This window comes from Cavia porcellus, unplaced genomic scaffold (genome assembly GCF_034190915.1).
Source record: "Cavia porcellus strain 051 isolate PalLab524CR breed Dunkin Hartley unplaced genomic scaffold, mCavPor4.1 scaffold_1, whole genome shotgun sequence".
NCBI lineage: Eukaryota > Metazoa > Chordata > Mammalia > Rodentia > Caviidae > Cavia > Cavia porcellus.
This window is the reverse complement of record NW_026947484.1, coordinates 129,007,409-129,027,985: the sequence shown is the minus strand read 5'-3', so window position 1 is coordinate 129,027,985 and position 20,577 is coordinate 129,007,409. Positions and strand designations below refer to the sequence as shown.

Below are 20,577 nucleotides of genomic sequence, written 5' to 3'. Positions count from 1 at the left end.
ATACGGTCTAATGGGTAGGCTAGGGCATTTCATGTTAAAAGCTCATCTTATGCTGAAACACTTCCTTTCTCTGTTTAGAACGTGTTTTAACAGAAGTAATCTTAATCTATATACTTAACTTCCTTGGTACCACATTCTAACATGAAGCATCTATTTCACAGGATGATGGTTCTCCTCATTATTTCCTAAACATCCATTAAGACACCTGAGATTTGGTAGCAAACATTTTCATTCAGATTTTAAATTCAACCTATTGTTTCAAAATTCTAGTGTCTATATCATTAACTTGTAGTAGTTTTGACAAACAACTTACTATTATCTAATCATTTTACTAAATAATTGCTTGTTTTTATTTTATGGTTTAGTGCAATGACCAGAACTTTTAGAATAAATGTTAAATAATAACAGTGCAGACACGCTGTTTTGTTCCTATTATATCTGAAGTCATTAATATTTTCTAATTAAATGTCACGTTTAAGTGGCTTATTTATGAAAGACCACCACTTAAAAATTATAACGTAAGTTAGGTCCTTAGCCGACCACATAAAAAATCCATCATTTACCCCCAAAGACTTCAAAAACTGTTCTATTTTTATATGTACATTACATGAAAGTTACAAAATATGAAAACTATTCATAAACTTTTCCAGAGAACATTAACAAACAAATCATTTTTGTGTACGAAGAATATAAAAATTTACTTTTGAACCAAGAAAACATTGTTTACAGATGATATTAACTATAGCTGGTATATTTGGAATTATTTCCAACTGAAAACTGAAATGGTCAGAGTTAAATACATGTCTAAATATGGACTAAAAGTTATCCACTAATAAAGTAATGGTCTTACCTGTAACGAACATGAAAAGAATGATCTTCCCTCATGCTTATTAAATTTTCCTCCATCGAGTCATATTACAAACTGAGTAAAATATAAAAAGTATCTTATTTTGTGCCAATCCAGTTCTTTACAGTGAAGAATTGTTTGCAGAACATTGTCCAGCTAGTACATTAATGAATTGGTGTTAATACGTCCTAAGCTCCTGATTCTTCTTTGTTACTAATGAAAGGAGGTCAATGTCAGACAGCTTAAAGGTTCAAAATGTATCCCAAATCCTTGCATCTCTGGCCCTTTCAGCAGCATTTCAGCAACATTTCTGCAAAAGGAACACAAGATGCTTTGCTTGAAGTCCTATTTTCGAAGAATAACCTAAAGTAACCCTGAGCTCTACATAATCACACAGTTAACTTCACAGACTGCTGTCATGTCAATCAGTACAGAAAATTACAGAGGGCTTAAGTATCATGATGGGGATTATAAATAAGCATGTGAATAGAAGAGATCTGTTTGAGAATTGCTCTTTCATTTTTTACAATGATTTGAATACAACAATTTTATGTAATATTTTCTTTTATAAACAATCATGGAGTATACATCCTATTGGTACTTAAAAAGTATGATGCTTTGACTCTTTAAAATTGCTTTGATAAATCGAAAGAAAAAGTAGCTAAGTTTATTCTAAACTGTCTAAATTTATTTCTTCAAAGATATACTGATGATTAAGTTATACCTGTATTCATTTGCTCTTAAAGTAAATTTTATTTAAACCTTTTAAAGCATTATTTATATCAAATGGGTACACAAGAATGATGCAATAAACATGTATTTAACACCACCCACCATAGGCTAAAGAGCATTACCACTGCCTTTGATGTTTCCTTGGTGCCCTAATTTATCCTTCCTTTCTTCTCTCATGTGACTGTTATAATAAGTTTTCTTCATTATTCTATTACTCATTTTTATAACTTCTCCATAAATAGGCCCTAAATATATTATTTAGTTTTGTGTAGTTTTCTTAACCTTACGTTTCTCAGATGCAGCTTAATTATTGTCTACAATTTGCATAATTTTATTGCTATATTTCCATATTTTTCATTTTACCATGACTGGGCATTTGGGTCTTTGTGTTATTATTATGCTACTATGAACACTGATATTAATAACCTTTATGTACTAGTTAGGTGGCAGAACAGATATAAAGAGAATGACAAACAAAAAAGTGAAAATACTTAACAGGAGTTGAAAGAAAAGAAGAAAAAATGAGAAACTCTAACATAAATCTAACAGGAGCACTAGCAAGATAAGAGCAGTAAAGAGGAGAGAAGTAAAGGCAAAATCTTCCTAAAGACTGAGAGTTTTGCAGAATTAAAGCAGCAGTCCTAAAAGTGAATCTATGCCCACATGTATCACAGCACATCAGATATACACTACTCCTTTAAGGTAATAATTAAAAGGACAAATAGGAACCAGGCAGTGATGTAATCTCATCACTCTGAGAAGCTGAAACAGGAAGATTCCAAATTCAAGTCTTGCCTGTGCAACCCTGTCTCCGAATTTTAAAAAACAGACACTCACCATTTAATGACTTACCTGCCTAATGACTTTTGGACTTACGACAGGGAGGTGTATTGTTCAGACTCAAGAAGTTTCTTATTAACCAGTGTGGCGTGTAAAAAAACCACAAAAAAATATGATCCGTCTTTGTTTTCTTTTTGTACAGTTCAGTAAGTCTTGTTTATTATACAGTCTTGGTGTCTTTTTTTTGTGCAGAATACCTTATGTGTATGATACTGTAAGTTTGCTCGTTATACTGTGTAGTACAGTACTAGTTTATGTTGCTATACATCACAGTACTGCATCCCTAAACTAAGCAAATAAAAGCAAAGTCATTAAGAGTTTCCTTTAACCACTTCTTTGTCCTGAATATAGTAATCAACATGCTACATACAGTTCCTCACTTCATGACTAATTCAATTAATGACCTAGTTGCAGGACTAGGTAACTACAAGGAACATCTGTAAGAGGCTGGGGCTACAGCACCACGGCAGAGCATGTGGGGTTTGATTCCCATTGAGAGAGAAACAGACAAAGAAGACAGAGAGAGAGAGAGAGAGAGAGAGAGAGAGAGAGAGAGAGAGAGAGAGAGAGAGAAAGAGAGACAGAGAGAGAGAGAGAGAGAGAGAGAATTATAAAGTCTCTGAATTTTAAATAGTCTTATTAGAAAGTTTGTTTATACTCTGAGTATTTTTTCCATTTCTACCTATATCTCTTGGTTCTTCTTTCTGTTGCAATATATGAAAAAGCCCAATTCTTCTTCAATATAGCATTCTTCCCAGACTGTACAAAAAGATTCATTGTTTTGTTAATTAAGTACAGTCTGAAAGAGGTTAATAGGGAACAGAAGGGTAAAGTGAGAGGGAGGCAGGGCCTGAGAACTAGCCTTGAGTATACTGATAAAGGTTTCTAGGGGAAATGAAGTTTCCTATTAACCAGTATGGCATGTAAAAAAACCACAAAATATTCTTATTTCTTCTGCTTCTCTTGTCCAACAAAGAAAGTAGTAACTTAAGATAGTTTACAACTATTAATCTAACAAATCTCTTTTCCTTTTGTTCAGAATTCCACTGTGCCTCTTTTTGCCTTAGTAAGAAAAAAAATTACTAAAGGAAATTAGTGTGGATATTCAGAACAATAGCTCCAAAGTGCATCTAGATAAAACAACAGCCTGATAGTTGTAAAATGGGACAAAAGGAATGGTATTAGGATTTACTTAACTTGAAATTAAACTTTTTAATTTAAATATTTTTTCATCTATGAGGTTAAAATGAAATTCCAAAATTTACTAATATTTAAAATGTTAATTTCATACTACATTATTATAAATATTAATTTATAAAATGTTAATATTATAAATGAAGTTGCAAAGTACCTTACTTTATGACAACTATGTAGTTAATCACTTTTAAAACCATCAAGGAGTCAGAATGCTATTCAGTGTTGTATGAGGAGTTTTTTAATTCTCAAAAGTATCTAAAACAGTCACATTAACTATTGTAACCCCAAATATTGAGTACAGTTATCCAAGTATCATAATCCCTTTTCCTCACAATCCAAAGAGTTATATTTGTAATCCCACTGAGACGTTATTGGAATCCCACTAAGTTAATTTTAATCTACCACTTCCAAGGCAACCCATGGTGAGAGTAAAGACATCAAGACATATTCCAAGTTAAGGACAGCCAAGGGGTCCTAAAGCCAATCCCCGTGAGGATGTGTGGACAAAGGCCCTGATCCTAGGCCTCTCCCAGAATTTACTTTCTTGTGAAGAAGCAGGTGTTTTAAGGATGAGTGACAGTGGGGCTGGGGATTTAGCTCAGCGGCATAAGCACCTGCCTTGCAATCAGGCGGTCGTGAGTTCGATACCGATTCCCTGGTACCGATAAAAAAACGAAAAAGACAAAAAAAAAAAAGGATGAGTGACAGTGAGGATGGCGGAAATTACATGAGCCTGCTAGGCAGGTAGGAAGAAAAGCATCTCTGCAAAGTGCAGAGATAAGGATATGCAGAAGAATCAATTTGCATAATTCAATTAAGGTAGCAACTGAATTGTTTTAGGAGGCTATTGCTTCGGTTTCTGATATGTAAATTTTTGTGCTCTGGGGAGTCATGAGCTAAAGGCTCATACCCCGTTGAGAGTCCTGGAGCTGTTGGCTGTACCATCCCACCGTCCTCATATCTTTTAGAGAGAGCACTAATCCGAGGAAGCAGAAGACCATCTGGTGGCCTTAGAGATTACACATCAGTACCTGGCTAGCCTTATTTGCAATGCTTAGAGCCAACTGAAGAGAGAAGACAATACCACAGCCAGCTCTGTACATATCAGGATAAGGAAGTAAGTCCCCATATAACCAAACTTGCAACAGTTGTTCTATATTCAGGGGGAGTCACTAGAGTTGTCTCCCACATTAACAATTACACAACATTTATGCCCCACACAGCATTTATGCCCCGCACCCATGTGCAGAGGATACAAATGAGGGTTTCCTATACACTAAGCAAATGCTCTACCAGTGAGCTATACTACATTCACAACCCAGTATCTTAAAATTTTATTGGCTGAACAAGTAAGCAATTCTTGACTCCATGATTTACTTTGCAAGAACTCTCTAACCCATTTAGTAACAATGTGTTCACTCATGTCCCACATTACATGGAATCAAACCCACTTCATATTTAATGTTACAAATATGCATATGTACACATTAATGTTTATACATATAAATATATGTAACACACACACACACACACACACACATATATATGGTGTAACACTAGTAATGCTAGCAGACATTAAATTACAAATTTGTTCATTAGGATAAGAACATGTAATGACATGAGTAGGAACTGAAATGGAAATTACAGACTTGAAAGAATACATACAATGATTCTGGATTCAATCTCCAGTATCAAAGATGGAGAGAAATCATTCTTTCCGTATCACAGAACCTGTCAGAAGCATATAGGAAAACCAACTCATATCAGTATATAACTTATTGCTTCACTTAAATATCTGATTACAGAGTCAAAATAGGGAGACCTCCTTTATATAGCACAGTGGATTGCTAGGCTCTACTGTACTGGCAACACAAAGCTTGCAAACTAAGTAACAGGGAAAAATGGAGCACAGGTGGTTACATTTATAGCTTTTGCGCTTCTTTGAATTTATCTGTTCCTGGCTGCAATTTAAATGGCAATAACTTGTGGTCTGTTTCCATTCAAAGATCTATATAAACTGGTGACACTCATATATATAAAATTTTTTTATCTCCAAATTAGGTAATTTCAATTGTTAAACTTTTCATATCCTAGTAATTTACTTTAAAGTATAATGTTCAAATTCTCCAAATCTTTTTTAATTGTAATGTGTCAAGATAAATAGTTGCCTTTTATCAATTTGGGTAAGAATAAATACGTGAAAGAATCAACATACTTAAAATGAAGTTGTTACATTAGAATTCAGAGTATAGTTTATAGTAACAAATATGCAACATAGTAATTATGGGTGAAATAAAGTAGAATGCCAAAATACCTATTTCTAGAACAAATTCAACTATCCCAGAGAAACTGGTTATTTCCTGTCAAATTATGTACCTGTAAATAGACACTCATTTTTAGATGAATGCAATGCGGGCTGTCAGCTAATCCTATTCATTTATTTAATTTGCTGTTCTGGGGATATAGACACAAGGCCGTCTGTATACTACCAAGTACTCTGCCACTCCACTCCACTCTCTTTCTCTCCAAACTTTTGTTTCTGACATTTTATCTGAAAGACAAAGCAGAAACAAGATGGCAAGTATAAGGAACACTACATGAAAATTAAGAATAGGATAGTAAGAGTAGTTACTTAATAAATATAGAAGCTTATGAGAAGAGTATGAACTAGAAAAGGCAAAGAGTATAGTAAACAAAGTCCTTCAGAGATAACTTGAAATAATAGAGCTTTATTTTATTGTGACACATGAAGAGGAAGCAACTACTAGCAAGGAAAACTATTTTGACATCAAAATGTATCACTGACATGGAAACTAGTGGGGGAAGGTCCGAAGGGAAGAAAGTAGAACTGAGCGACTAGCACTCCTGGATTTTACACATCTTCAAAACTAAAAAAAATTAAGTACTATTGAAATTTAAGTGTTACAATAAATCACTGGCAGAATTAAAGAAAAATATCCATCAGGAGAAAAAACTCAAAGCAATATATAGCAGTCCTGATTTCTTTATTCAACATTCTCAATCTCTAAACCAATAATGTAACCAGATTGCTGCATAATGTGAATTAAATGTTGTGAATTACATATATGTATCTACCCATCTCTAATAGTGTTGAACATGGTTTTAGTATTAACAAGTGACATACATCACCATTACAGTCCCAAATTAATAAAATAAATTTAATCATAATGCTTAATTAAGCAGATGATCCTATTTGTTATCAATGTGGAGAAATGGGAATTTACCACAGACTATGCTGCAAAACTGACCTTACTACATATTATGCTTCAAAAGCTGTTTTAGTAAAGTTCTCCTTCAGTAAATATATAACCCTAAAGTATATAGTTAGGATTACAATTATGTATTACTTTATTGCAATCTTTAAGTCTGCAACAATCAATGTTCAGTTGGAGATTTTAGGTCAAGTTAGTTTAGAAAACAAGCATAATTAATTAAAAGTGTAAATGCTAACACACATTATTAAGAACTTTAGGACTGGGGTATAACTAAGTGGTAGGGCACTTGTCTAACGTGTGATTACATAGGTTTGATCTCCAACAATGCAAAATAAATAAATGAAAACTTTCAGTCATTTGTTTGCTTACAGATTGATTGATCGATTGATTATTATTTTTTCTTTTTTTGAGACAGGGTCTTCAGATGTAGTTTAGGCTGGTCTTGTACTCACTATGTAGCCTAGGCTGGGTTCGAACTCACAGCAATAATCCTGCCTCAGCCTCCTGAGTGCTACATAGTACAGGCGTGCACCACCATGCCCAGCTAAAAGAAAACTTTCAACCAGCTAAACAAACCAGATAATGTTCAAAGGATGAATTAGAATAATGGTTATATATTCCAAATAAATCTGAAGGCATACCATCAGTCATAGGGCTCCTAAATATAACTGAAATTACATGTGTCACTATGAAAGACAACAAGTAATATAAAATAAAGTATGATTAATCTCAAACTCATTTTTATTCTTGGATATTTGGGAGGTTCTGGAACCAATCCCACTTGGATAATGAGGAAAGACTGTATAAACCTCTTTTCTTGGTAAGGGACATTTATATTTTTCCCCATATAATAAAGCTAAGAGGATAGCCAAAACACATAAAACCCACACATGAAATTTCAAAGCAAATAAACACTCAGAGAAATTTAACCTAGAAGAGAAGGATTTGATTATTTCAAGCCTTCAGCTTAGCACTGTTATTAACATTTCTAGTTCAATAGTAGTTTTTAGCAATCTACACAAAGCACTGTGGGTGTGTGTGCATATCTATATCTTTATCTATAGTAATTACCACTCAAGCAGTTTCTTAAGTGTTTTAAGATTTAGCAGACCATGAAAATCAGAAATGCTGGGCATGGTGGCATGGGCCTGTAACCCCAGCACCCAAGAGGCTGAAGCAGAAGGATCTCTGTGAGTTCAGGGCTAGCCTGGGCTACACAGTGAGATCCTGTCTCAAAAAAACAAAACAAAACAACAGAAGTCAAATATCAAAGATTTTTCTGAGATGTGATAAACTAGGAAGGGACTGTTTTTATTACATACAAGGGAAGATTGCTTGTATGTAACATTCTTTTTTTTTTTTGTCCTTTTCCTTTTTTATTGGTACCGGGTATAGAACTTACAACCGCCTGCTTGCAAGGCAGGCGCTTATGCCACTGAGCTAAATCCCCAGCCCCAGTATGTAACATTCTTAATCTCTGTTACATTTTTCCCTCAAGTAGCAGTTACTTAATCAAAAATCTTCCTCCAATAAGATTATTCATTTACATTTAATAACATGAACGTTTGGGCTGTCCCAGTGTGGTAGCATATTCCTGTAATACCAGCTACTCAGAGGCTGAGGTAGGGGATTTTAAGTTTGAAACCAGTTTAGGCAATTTAGTGGAACCCTGTCTCAAATAAAAAAATTAAGAAGGCTGGGGGTATCACTTAGTGGTAAGAGTGGTTATCTAGTAGGCTCAAGGCTTGGGTTTGATCCCCAGCGTTGCAAAAAACAAACAAAAGGAGTAGAAATACTTTCAACTAAAGGAAAAAGGTTTTTCACTGAATTTTTTTTATAACAATACTTTTCTCCCTATTACTTCATTTCATTTCTCATCAACATGAACTCCAGAATAATGCTAATTTTCCTTCTGGTATATTGTCATTTTACCTACTAGTTAAATGAATAACTTTTTTGACGAGTTTTAATTGGGCCAGTTGCATAAGAAAAATGATTTCTAGCTATTATTAGCATATAAAATTGGATATATGGAAAATTACAAAAAATAGAATGATTAGAAAAAGATACTCTGAATTTTAATCAACCACACATATATTCAGTATTTTCTAAATGACTATTTGGGTTATAAAACCACAAGATTACAAGAAAAGGTCGACAACTCCTCCTCCTCTCATAAATTTCCAACTAAGCCCTATATCTACAAAACAAGTCTAAATATATACATATCTATGTCACTGTTCTTTCTTATCTATATTTTTGTTAGTAAGTAAATTTTATCTTTTTAGGGTCTACATAAATTATTGGAAAAAACTGTATAACTAATAGCTCAAAGAAATAAATTCAAAATAATTTTATAAACACATTACTATGGTAGAAAAAAATGGGGAAAAATTATGAGTAAACAATGGAGGGTATACGGCTTTGAGAAAAACTAGTTACCAAGCCACCAAAGAACATAACCCACCTCCATTTGCTATTGCAGTAGTTGCCTCATATCTGTGATTCCACGTTCCTCAGTTTCAGATACTCGGTCAACTTCAGTAAGAAATTAATAAATGGAAAATTCCCCAAATAGATAATTTATAAGATTTAAATTATGCACCACTCTGACTGGCATGATAAAATCTCTCACAGTTCTAGGATGCAAATCAAACCTCTGCCCAGTATACCCATGCTGTATATAATACCTGCTCATTAGTCACTTAGTTGTATATTGTTTAGGAGATGAACTGTCAAGGTATCACAGCCCTTGTATTTGAGTATTCCTTTTTAGATAATTTTAATTAATAATGGTTTCAAAGTACAAGAATGGAGATCCTGGCCATTTATTATAGTATATTATAACTGTTCTATTTTACTATTAGTTATTTTTGTTAATTAATTTGCTACTGTTCCCAATTTGCTATCCAAAGTTTGAAGTTTTCACTGGGTGACTAGGAAGTATTATTCCTCATCGAAAAGAAGGGAATACTATATCAATGTTGGTCAGCCATCAGCTTCAAAGAGTTGTTATATATTCACTTAAAAACCCAGGAGTGAATCAAATAGAAGTGGCCTTTATTACAGACCATTGTTTTTTCACTTAGTAAATGGCAATAAATCAGTTCATATTAACAGAAAGGCTTTTTAAAAATCAATTTCACATTATTCTTGGGTATAGCCAAAATGGCCATAGTTCCAAAATTGTTATACAGATTTAATGCAACTACAATCAAAATACCAATAGCATACCTCACAGAATTAGAGAAAACAATCCTAAAATTCATGTGGAGCCAGAAAAGACCTAGAATAGCAAGTGATTCTTGGTTATAAAGGCAAGGTAGGGGCCATCATAATCCCTGACCTGAAATTATACTACAGAGCTACTGTGATTTAAAAAGCAATGGAGGGTATACGGCTCAAATACATTTTAAAACAAAACACAAAAAAACCAGCATGGTACTGGCAAAAAAACCCAGACCTGAGGATCAATGGAACAGACTAGAAGATTCACAAACAACCCCAAGCATACTCAGCCACTCCTTTCACAAAGGGGCCAAACACATTAAATGGAAGAAAGATAGCCTCTTTAATGAATGGGGCTGGGAAAACTGGCTTTCCACATGCTGAAGATTCAAACTAGACCCATACCTTTCACTATGCAGTGAACTAAAGTTGAAATGGATTAAAGATCTAAATATTAAAATGAAACACTAAATCGGGTGGAAGATAGAATACATAGAACTCTTGAAGACACTGATGTAGGCAAAGTCTTTCAACAAAATATGGTTGCACAGGATCTATCACAAAGAATCACCAACTGGGATTTTACCTTATTGAAAAGCTTTTGCACACCAAGAGAAACCACCAATAGACAGAAAAAACAATTCACAGTGCAGGAAAAAAATTTTGTCAGCTATTCCTCAGACAAAGACTACTATTTAGAATATATAAAGAACTCAAGGAGCTGGGCATGGTGGGGCATGCCTGTAATCCCAGCAGTTGGCAGGAGGATGGTTCAAGTTTGAGACCAGCCTGGGCTACAAACTCAAGGCCTGCAGAGGGAAAACTCGTCTCAAAAAACAAAACACCACAAAATAAAAACCTCAAGAAAAATCAGATGCTCCAAATTTAAAGACTCAACCTAAAAATGAGCATCTGAAATAGACACTTCTCAGATAAAGTAGAAATGGCAAATACCTGTATTAAAAAATGTGCAACATCACTGGTCATTCAAGAGATGCAAATTAAAACAACACTGAGATTCTACCTCACTCCCCAAAGAATGACTATTATAAAGAAATCAACCAATAACAAATGCTGGCAGGGTGGTAGGGGAAACGGTACTCTTCTCCAACGTTGGTGGGAATCCAGACTGGTGCAACCCCTCTGGAAATCAGTGTGGAAATTCCTCAAAACACTAAAACTAGAGGTTCCACTTGACCCAGCCATTCCCTTCTTGGAATCGTTGTGAAAGAATTAAAAGCATCATACCACAACAATATATGCATACCCATGTTTATAAGCGGCACAGTTTGTAACAGCTAAATCCTGGAAAAGGCTCAGCTGCTCATAAACTGGTAAATGGATAAAGAAAAGAAGGTTTTTTTTATACAACAGAGTACTAGTCTGCCTTAAAGAAGGATATTCTAGTTGAATGGATGCACCTTGAGGCCATATTCTTAAGTGAAAGCAGTAAGGCACACATGGTTTCTTTATACTGCATGGTTTCTCTAGTGTGAGAAACTGTACATGTAAATCATGTTCAGTAGTCTTTGTCTGAGGACCAAAGTATACAATAGATAATTGGGAAATGAGAAGAAAATGTTAAAATGTGAAGAGGACTAAGGTGGGACGAGAGGGGGTGGGGAGACAAGAAAAACAAGAGTACAGGAAGAAACAGAAACAAAGCTGCTGTGGGTGGACAGGGGAAGAGGACTGAAAGGAGGGAAGAATGGTGGGAGGAAGAAGATGCAAGATATACTACGTCCAGGTACAAATTCCCTATAGAGAATGTTATCACTATGTGTATCTAAAGTGTACCAATAAAATAAAGAAAAAAATTAAAACAATCAACTTCAAATACATTTTAAAGCAAAAACTCCAAGCTTAAAATAACAAGAAGGGTATCCAGAGTGTTTGTGTTTAGAATTCTTCATAGGAAAATATACTGAATATGATCCTGTCTTTTCAAAAGATATCACCATTCTGTATGAAAATAAATTTTTTAATTGAGTTCAATAATGTTATGAGATGGTATGGGAAGAATAAGTGTTAGTGTAAAATGGATCAGAGTAAGCTTTCTGGAAGCAAGGAAATCTGCAGTGTCCCTTGAAGGAGGGCAGATCTGGTGCATTTGGAAAGAAGGTATTCTATTCAAGGAAAACACAGAAGCAGGGAAGTGGGAGGCAGAGACTATGTTCCAGGATCAGCATACTGGGTTAGGAAACACAACAAAGACACCTGAGAAGGCAGAGTAGTACCAACCTGTGAGGCCCTGAATATGTGGTTGAAGTATAATGGGAACCTTGTAGTTTTTTCAACAAAGAAAGACCAAAGTTAAATCTCCATTAGGAAGATAAACTGGCAGTATTATTCAGGACAGAATGAAAAGTCAGGGAATAGAAAGAACTACTGAACTACTGCCTTCTCATCTCAGATCAAGCACACTGCTTTGAACACAATGTTCACAAAGTTCTCTAATTTCTTGCCATGAAGTAGTGAAGAATTCTGTAACAGTGAGAAGATGGGGCCTTAATACATTTTGCTCCCATAGTAAAGAGTACATTGATATTCATACACATAACTCAGAAAAGCCTTAATTCATAAATGCTTTGATGAAACTAATAATGAAAATGCTATGTGATCTAGATAATAATAAAGCAAGATAGTACAGTAGTTCTAAAAGAAGGATGGAAATATTTCGGCATAGTTCACAACAAAACACAGCACCTACATGCATTCTGAAGTAAAATTAGTCCCCAAATGGGGTTCACAGACGTGTGGATTTACAAAGACACACAAGAGGCATTATAGCATGTGCTCTGAGTTCAGGGCATGGTTTAAATCCCAAAACAGTGACTTAATTACTAGATTCTAATCTGATCTTAAACTAGATTCTCAGAGTTAATGTAGTCATGATAGTTGCCTAACATGTGATGATTTGAGATTTGATAACTAAAGCACCTAACCCTATGCCTGGCTGTAGTACATAACAGAAGTATCTAATAAAGTCTAGGAGTAATAGATTAGCTGTTATTATGAAATAGAATACGTCTATTAGAACAGGCTTAAAATAGTCTAAATCTATGTTAGGTCTTCAATTTTAGAATTCCAGAGAACTACAAAATTTTACTTTTAATAGATCTTATGAATTTTTTTTTTTTGGTCATTTTCCTTTTTATCGGTTACGGGGATCGAACTCATGACTGCTTTACAAGGCAGGCGCTTATGCCGCTGAGCTTAAATCCCCAGCCCCGATTTTAGGAATATTTTATGCGTAAAGTCTTTTTTAAAAACTACTACAACCTATCACTATTATAATTAGCCTAGTACCTAGTCTCAGATTAAAATATATTTGTAGTATCCCATGCCTGACTTAAAGCAAGAACATAAAACTAAACTGCGTACCTTGTCAAAAAAGATTGGGGGTGGGATAATGCCTCTGGAACAGTATTATAGAACTTTTATTTCATAACCAGTCCACTCCTTAAATTATAAATAATAGCTCTGAAAATGCTTGCCAAAATGAGATGTAAAAAGCAGGTCTGACACTGTCCCTCTTCCCGTGAACCACAATCTTGCCTTTTTTTATTTCTAAACAAACAAGCGAAGCTAATCTTGACAAGTGAAGAGCCACACAAACGTGGCATTTTTCAGAAGCAATCACAACAGGCCATTGTCAGACTGGAGATCTTTCGAGTACCTTTCTGAAGTGGCAGCTTGAAAATCAGCTCGGCACACACCGTGGCGCACCACTACAAACCCAGAGAAAGGAAAGCCAAGAACCTACTTATTTTAATTCCACGGTGGGTTAAATTATGCATTAAGGTGTACATTTTCCACTAGTTCTGTTGAACAAAGTTCAAACATTAGTTAAAATTCTCTGATTAAGGAAATGACAAGATTTTCCACTTTTCAAAGTAGTCTATAGAATTCAGCAAAAGGTTTTAACATTTTATGCTTAAAACTTTACGCAACTAATACCAATTTCAGTTTACCGATACAAAATCGGTTGGTGTTCAAAAGTTCAGGGGTTTAAATGCGACAGAGGCAAATATTTCATAAAAACAACCTGGTTTGAGTATCAAGCGCTACAAGCGGCTACGATCTACCTCGATTCGATTGCACAGGGATTCGTACTTTTTGTTTGTCACGCCCGGAATATGTGAGAGTTGACTGTACCCTAGCACAAATTTTATATTTAAAAAATCTAGGGACCGAAGTTCTTAATCCTTACCCTCACTAAAAATTTGCTAACAAGAAAGCTTCTGAGGGCGTGTATTGGCTTCTGGTTCCTCGACGTCCCCGCAGCGCCCCCAGATCCCGCTCCGCCCGGGTGTGCCAGCTCGTGGGGCCCGCACCCAGCCCCCAGCTCGGGACAAAGTAGGTGGCCGCAGACCCAGGAGCACCCCCCACACGCGCCCCTGCGCGCCGCTCCTTGGCGGCCCCGCAACGCCTCAGTCCGCGGCCGGGGAGAACTCACCTCCAGCGGACCGGCGGCTGCGGGGTGCGCGGTGTGCGGTGGGGCCGCGGCACAGGCAGCCTCGAGCCGCAAGCGGGGGTCACGGCACTCGGGCCAGACCAGTTTGCGCGGTGTGAGCGCCGAGCCAGGCAGGGATACCGAGGGAGGCCGGTGCTGGCCCCCTACAGGTCACGTGCGCCGGAGCTCGGAACTCTCTTTACCTCCCCTCCGGTCCCTCAGCCACCCAAGGGTCCTCGCAGTGCCAGCGCTGCACTGCGCCTGCGCCCCAGCTCCAGGCGCTCCCATTCAAACCGACAACGCCCCGCGTCTTTCAGACTGGCCAATGGCGACGTCGAGGGGCGGGGCGACATCGGGGGCGGGGCGTTCACGCCTTCTCTCCCTCTGTTCCTAGATGAGACCAAAACTAGGGGGCTCCCTGTGGGGTAATCGGTCCCCCCTTCTCCTGACCTGTCCTCTACCACTAAACTAAAGTTTCTTGTTCTCTTATTTCTTCAGACACTTACATGTGGAGCAATAAATATCGTCCGGAGTTCAGGTGGGGTCTAGTCTCCACCCGTTTAAGCGGTCAGGTGCCTCCTTCCCCTACAGCTCGGTCCTGCCCTAAAGGACGAGTATTCTGGCGGCAGCTGCACGCTGTTTTAAGAAAAAGGGGCCTCTGTAGAAGGAACAGAGGGACCGTGTGAAAGTCTGAACAAGGCAACCTCAGTTCTTGAGGCTGTGTCACAATTCTGGCGTTTCCAGATGCTGGAAAAGCAAATTTCTTTGGACTGCAGGATTGCTGATTCCCAGGAAAACTGGGTGGCACATTTGGTTTCAGCAGCTAATTTCCAACTATACTAAGAATTAACTTTATTTCTATTTACTTTTCCATGTCAAGCTTACCAAAAAATAGATTTCTGTCTGTTTTTCACAAGATGCCAAGACTAGAGTCTTTAAACAACATTTCGAAGTTTTATAGAACTAGGGATTTTTCTTTCTTTCCTTTTTTATTTTTAAGAAAACATAGTTTCTGTATCCCTCTGAATTATAGTACTGGGCAACATTTCTCACCAGTGGTATGGCAAATGGTTTCAAATAACAGCATTGGTGTCAAAGTAGACTTGGGTTTGAGTTTCAACTGTGCCACTTACAGGCGATTGATCTTTAACAAGTTGCATATCCCTCTTTAACCCTAGTTGTTTCACCTATAAAACACGGATAATAAGTCCTCTTCTAATCGCTGTTATGCTTCGGTGAGGTAAGGTTTGTTTAACATAGGGTCTGATGCAGAAACCAGTCAATACATAGTGACTATTATTGTTATTACCAACAACAACCTTTAATATCAGGTTCTTACACCTAACATCTGAATTAGGTGGCTATACTATTTCAGAGGTAAGTATTATAATTCCTTCTTACTCATAAATTCTCTGTGGCTGTTGATAGTGTGAAAGCCACAAAAGAAATACAATGTATCATATTTAGCATGTCCATTATTTTGTCCATCATTTCCTTCCTGCCAGTTTTCATTGCAGACGTGACTATTTCTGATATCAATTATTTCCATCTTCCTAATCACTCAGGTTGAATTATCTTTTTTTTTAAACTAATGTTTGTTGGTACATTTCAGGTATACGTTATTACATTCATCATAAAAAATTTGTACCTATACATGACACAACTTATTTTTTCCCCACTCCCTTACTTGCCCTTCAGTCCCCTTCCCTTGTTTACGAAAATGTCGTTTCCATTTTTTCTTTTTGAATTATCTTCTAAATTAATTTGTAAAAAGGCATACAACAGATCATGTTACTTTCCTACTTGGAAACGTCTAATGATTCCCTAACTGATTTAAAATAAACGTCTAATGATTCCCTAACTGATTTCATAATGCTTATAGTGTTTAGTGTTTCACTGACTTTGTAGCTCTAAAGACAGTAGTCTGTTCATGTATTCAGAGGATAACAATATGCAATATAGCATCTATGGAGGATCTCCTTTTGAAGGCAGTAGCCATTTTTAATTCCCTATTACCTTGTTTTGAAGTCCTGCATCATTTTCATTGTTTTTTTGGATTTGGTTTTGTTCTCTTTTGTTTGATTTTGTTATATACAATGGCAAGGCAGCTGTTTCAAAGACAGCAAGCTATGGTAGCCATTTTGGATTTATTATTGTCTTGAAGACCTTTATTGCATTCATTGTTTTGTTTTTATTGGTTCTATTCTGTTCTGTTTTATTTGATTTTTACTATGTTTGCGGGTATCAGCAGCTATTTTGAAGACAAGAGGCATTATGGTGGGTAGCCATTATTGACTTCCTATTGTTTTGAAGTCCTGTGTCATTTACACTGGCTTGTTTTGGTTGGCTTTATTCTGTTTTATTTTGCTTGGTTTTATTCTCTTTAAAGTAAAAATAAAATTCAAACTTTTCTCACAACTACCTTGGACTTCTTTGCCCCTGCTTACCTCTCAATTTTCTCTAAAAATTTTTGGTTGTTATACATGTGCACAGTACATAATGATTATTGTATTCATGCAGGGAGTTAGTACTCGTGTACCTTTCAATTTCATATTTCCTTCTCCTACAGACTCATTTCCTTCCAAGTACATAGAATGTCACTCCCGCCCTGGAATTGCGCAAACCTCTGGTTCTCTCAGGACCTCCTCCTTGGCAGTTCCTTTGCCTAGTTGTCCTCAAGCTATTCAATGACTGGCTTCTTTTCATCCCTCAGCTTCCAGCTTATTCATTACAATAGTCAGCAAGTATTAATGGGGTTTCCGCTGTGTGTCAGAAGCTGTCTAGGTACCAGGAATACAGTTGTGAGCAATACAGAATAGAACCCTTGCTCTCATGGAGCTCAGTATAAGTAAGGGAAATAATCAGGTTGTGTTAGCTGCCAGTGGAGAATAAGAGGAAGGGGGAAAGTACATTCATGAAAGGCTACTGGAGATCAAGACCTCTCCGAGGAAATGGCACTCAGACTGAGATTTGAATTACAGGAGTGAGCAGGCCTTCAAGAAAAGTTTAGGGAAGAGCACTTCTGGCAAAGGGAACAGCTAATGCAGACTCCTGTGAGGACAGGTTTCTGGGGTTTGAGAACCTTGGAGAAGTCCACAGTAGCAGAAATGGGGAGAGGAGAACATGCAAAATGCCCTGCAGCTCTTTGTAAACCTGGGCAGTATGTTTGAACTACATTTTCTAAAGGTTAAAAATAAGTACATTTTAGGAACTATGGGGGAAATTTATAGACTATATTAGATGATATGATGGAATTACTGTACTGTTAGTTTCTTTAAGTGTGACATAGAATTACAGCTACAAAAGAATTTATTTTTGTATGTTTTTTTAAGGAGATGCAAGCTGAAACATTTAAGAATAAGAATCATGACATCTACAATGTATGTTCATATGATTTAGCAAAAACAGAAAGCGAGAAATAACCTAATTTTAGCAGTTGGGTCTAGGTGAAGATATATGAGGATTTTTAAATATAATTTTTGTATTATGTATGTCTCATTCTTTTTCTGGAAATTTTGAATTTTTCAGAATAAAAAATTGGCAAGAAAAATCACTCTTAAATATTTCCATTTCTCATATAAACTATATACCTTGACCAACTCTCCACTGAAAATAGCTTAACTTGCTTTATAAAGTTAAAAATACAGAAAGAGACAAGCAAAGAACATAAGACAAACTTCATCTTGACTAAACCAGATGAACTGAGGCTTTCACTGTCAAGAATGGAAATGGAGTGGAAATAAGGGACAAAGACCAGGTCCTGCCAATGTGACAAATTTAATACAACAGCCCACACACAGAGCTAGGATCTTCCAAAGGTCCCTCCAATCTTGTTCCAGAGACTGCAGAAGAAACTTGCTTACAATCAGCCTTGATGTAGAGAAGAGAAAGATGTTCTTTGAGAATTGTCTTTTTAATCAGAAAATCAGAAACTATAATGTGCTCTATAGGTTATGTGAAAAACTAGAACAGATAATTTAACCCTGTGTTGGGTCAGTGTCTCTAGCTGTCAGAGGTAGAGAAAATCACCTTTAGAGAAACCCAACTTGATCAGACAAAAATTTTTAGAGAAAATTTTCTGAGAAATGTGAGCTCTCAAATCACAATTCATGCAAAGAAACAAAGCATTACGTCAGAAGCATTGGCGCAAAAAATAACACAGTAGAATCAGATCCCTAAAGACTATGAAACTGAATAACCAGTGATTATAAAAACAGGTATGCTTAATATAGTTAAAGAAATAAAACAAAAGATTGAGAATACAAAGAACCAAAGAGAGAGAGAGAGAGAGAGAGAGAGAGAGAGAGACAGAAAACAAGTGAATGAGGCAAAATTTAAAAAATTCCAAAACTTCTGGAGTTGAAAATAGCAATGGGATGGAGGTGGAAGGACGAGGAGAAAAAGAATTGAGATGTATTACATACACGTGCCAATGTCTACAATGAATGTAATCATTACACACTGCAAGCATGTACTAATAAAAATCAACAATTTTGAAAAAAGGGAGAGATGACAGTAAGAAGTTGGAATAGCTACTTCCCAGAGAGAGTTATCTGAGCACAAATCATGAGTGGGAAGAGATGGAAGGTCAGAGGTTTAGCTCAAGGTTCTCCAGCATGTAAATCCACAATTTGACAGGCTGTGGATCATTGTCATGTGCTCCGGAGATGGTTTATTTCTTAGCAACATTGTATCACTGTTCTAACCTTTCTTGTTCCACCTAAAAATAAAATAATATGTTTGTTTTTACCTAAGAAAAATTCAGTGATGGTAAAATGAGAGGAGAAAAGAAAATCGCTTTGAGGTATTGGAAAGACAGAATTATATAGGCTTATGTGCACTGATTTGTACTAAGGGGGACGTATTCTGTGTAACCTACTGGGAGGATGAGTCAGGGCTTTGTTCTCACCTTGTGATGCCTCTGAAAGTGGCCCCTCTGTCTTGGTCTAGGGAATCAGTTTGCTTCTCTGCTTTTCCCGCAGGCCCCCCCCCCCCGCCGCCACGCAAGAACAAATTTATGACATGGATGCAATATGAAACAGGCTTACAGTTTTGATAGTGACAAAGCCAAAGCTTTTTTATTAGCATTTGTGTAGGCCATGGGGAAATATTGAAATGCGGATTGATCTTGGCACAGAGGTTGAATTTAATAAGTCCCTGCTATAAAAGACTCATATTTAAGTTCTGGCAAGTCTCAGAGCTCATTCTGTCAAGGCTATCTAATCTCTTGCACCTCCAGCTACAAATTACATTTCTCTTTGTCACTATTTCTTTAGAGTCTATTTTGAATGAGTTAGAAGATATCAGCCTGTTCCCCATATTATAGAAAGCTGAATCCCTTAGCCTACTTACTCTGATATGTGTTCCAGAGACCATCCTGGGTGAAGCTACCTTTGGAAGACTCATGGGTGTTCTATTTTTATAATGGCTACGAATAATTACTACATAGTTCAAGCTGGCCTTAAATTTGTTATACACCCCAGGCTGGCCTCAAACTCACAATCCTCCTGCCTCAGCCTTCCGAGTGTTGGGATCATACCCAGCTTGTGAATATCCCTTGAAGTTATAAATAAGCACACTAAATCAAAGCAAATTTGAATAAACCACTAGCTGACATCTGTTACTTCCTTCCCCAACAAAGTGCTCCCTTGACTGAAAGAAAGAAGAGCAGATGTGAACTTGGTAGCTCTACCGTTTAGAAAAAAGGAAAAAAACAAAAACAAAAACAAAAAACAAGAGATAGGAGGTTTCCAAAAGATTACCCAAGAAAAGAGGGATGAATCCCCCAACATGTAGGGAAATAGCTTGATAAGAGTTTCATTTGAAATCTAGATTAAGTTAATAAAAACAACAGCTAATTTGGTGATAGATATACAACAGACATTGTGTGAAACTGAAGGAGCAAATAAAGACCAAAATCTATAATAGGTATTGTAAAGTAGGAAGAAAATGTTCAAATGGGAAGGGGAACAAGGAGTGTGGGAGAGAAAGGAAGAGAAAAGGGAAAAAAAAGAATAAAAAAAATGTAAACAAATCTTTGT

At 36.5% G+C, this 20,577-nt stretch overlaps 1 protein-coding gene across 5 annotated transcripts in view; it reads right to left on the bottom strand.

Annotated features, from left to right (window-relative positions):
* The window catches only part of Gpsm2 (G protein signaling modulator 2), a 47,610-nt gene extending 32,808 nt beyond the window's left edge, over positions 1 to 14,802 (bottom strand). The window contains exons 1-4 of one of the 5 annotated variants that reach the window (XM_063255321.1): positions 14,540 to 14,801; positions 5,993 to 6,167; positions 5,282 to 5,347; positions 851 to 1,157 (exon numbers count right to left, since the gene is read on the bottom strand). In XM_063255321.1, coding sequence (XP_063111391.1) covers positions 851 to 906 — 56 coding nt within the window. In that variant the 5' untranslated portion in view covers positions 907 to 1,157; positions 5,282 to 5,347; positions 5,993 to 6,167; positions 14,540 to 14,801. Of the gene's footprint in view, positions 1 to 850; positions 1,158 to 5,281; positions 5,348 to 5,992; positions 6,168 to 14,539 lie in introns of all 5 variants that reach the window. The other 4 variants (XM_063255331.1, XM_063255316.1, XM_063255338.1 and 1 more) reach the window with 4 other exon arrangements.
* Positions 14,803 to 20,577: the final 5,775 nt, after the last annotated feature.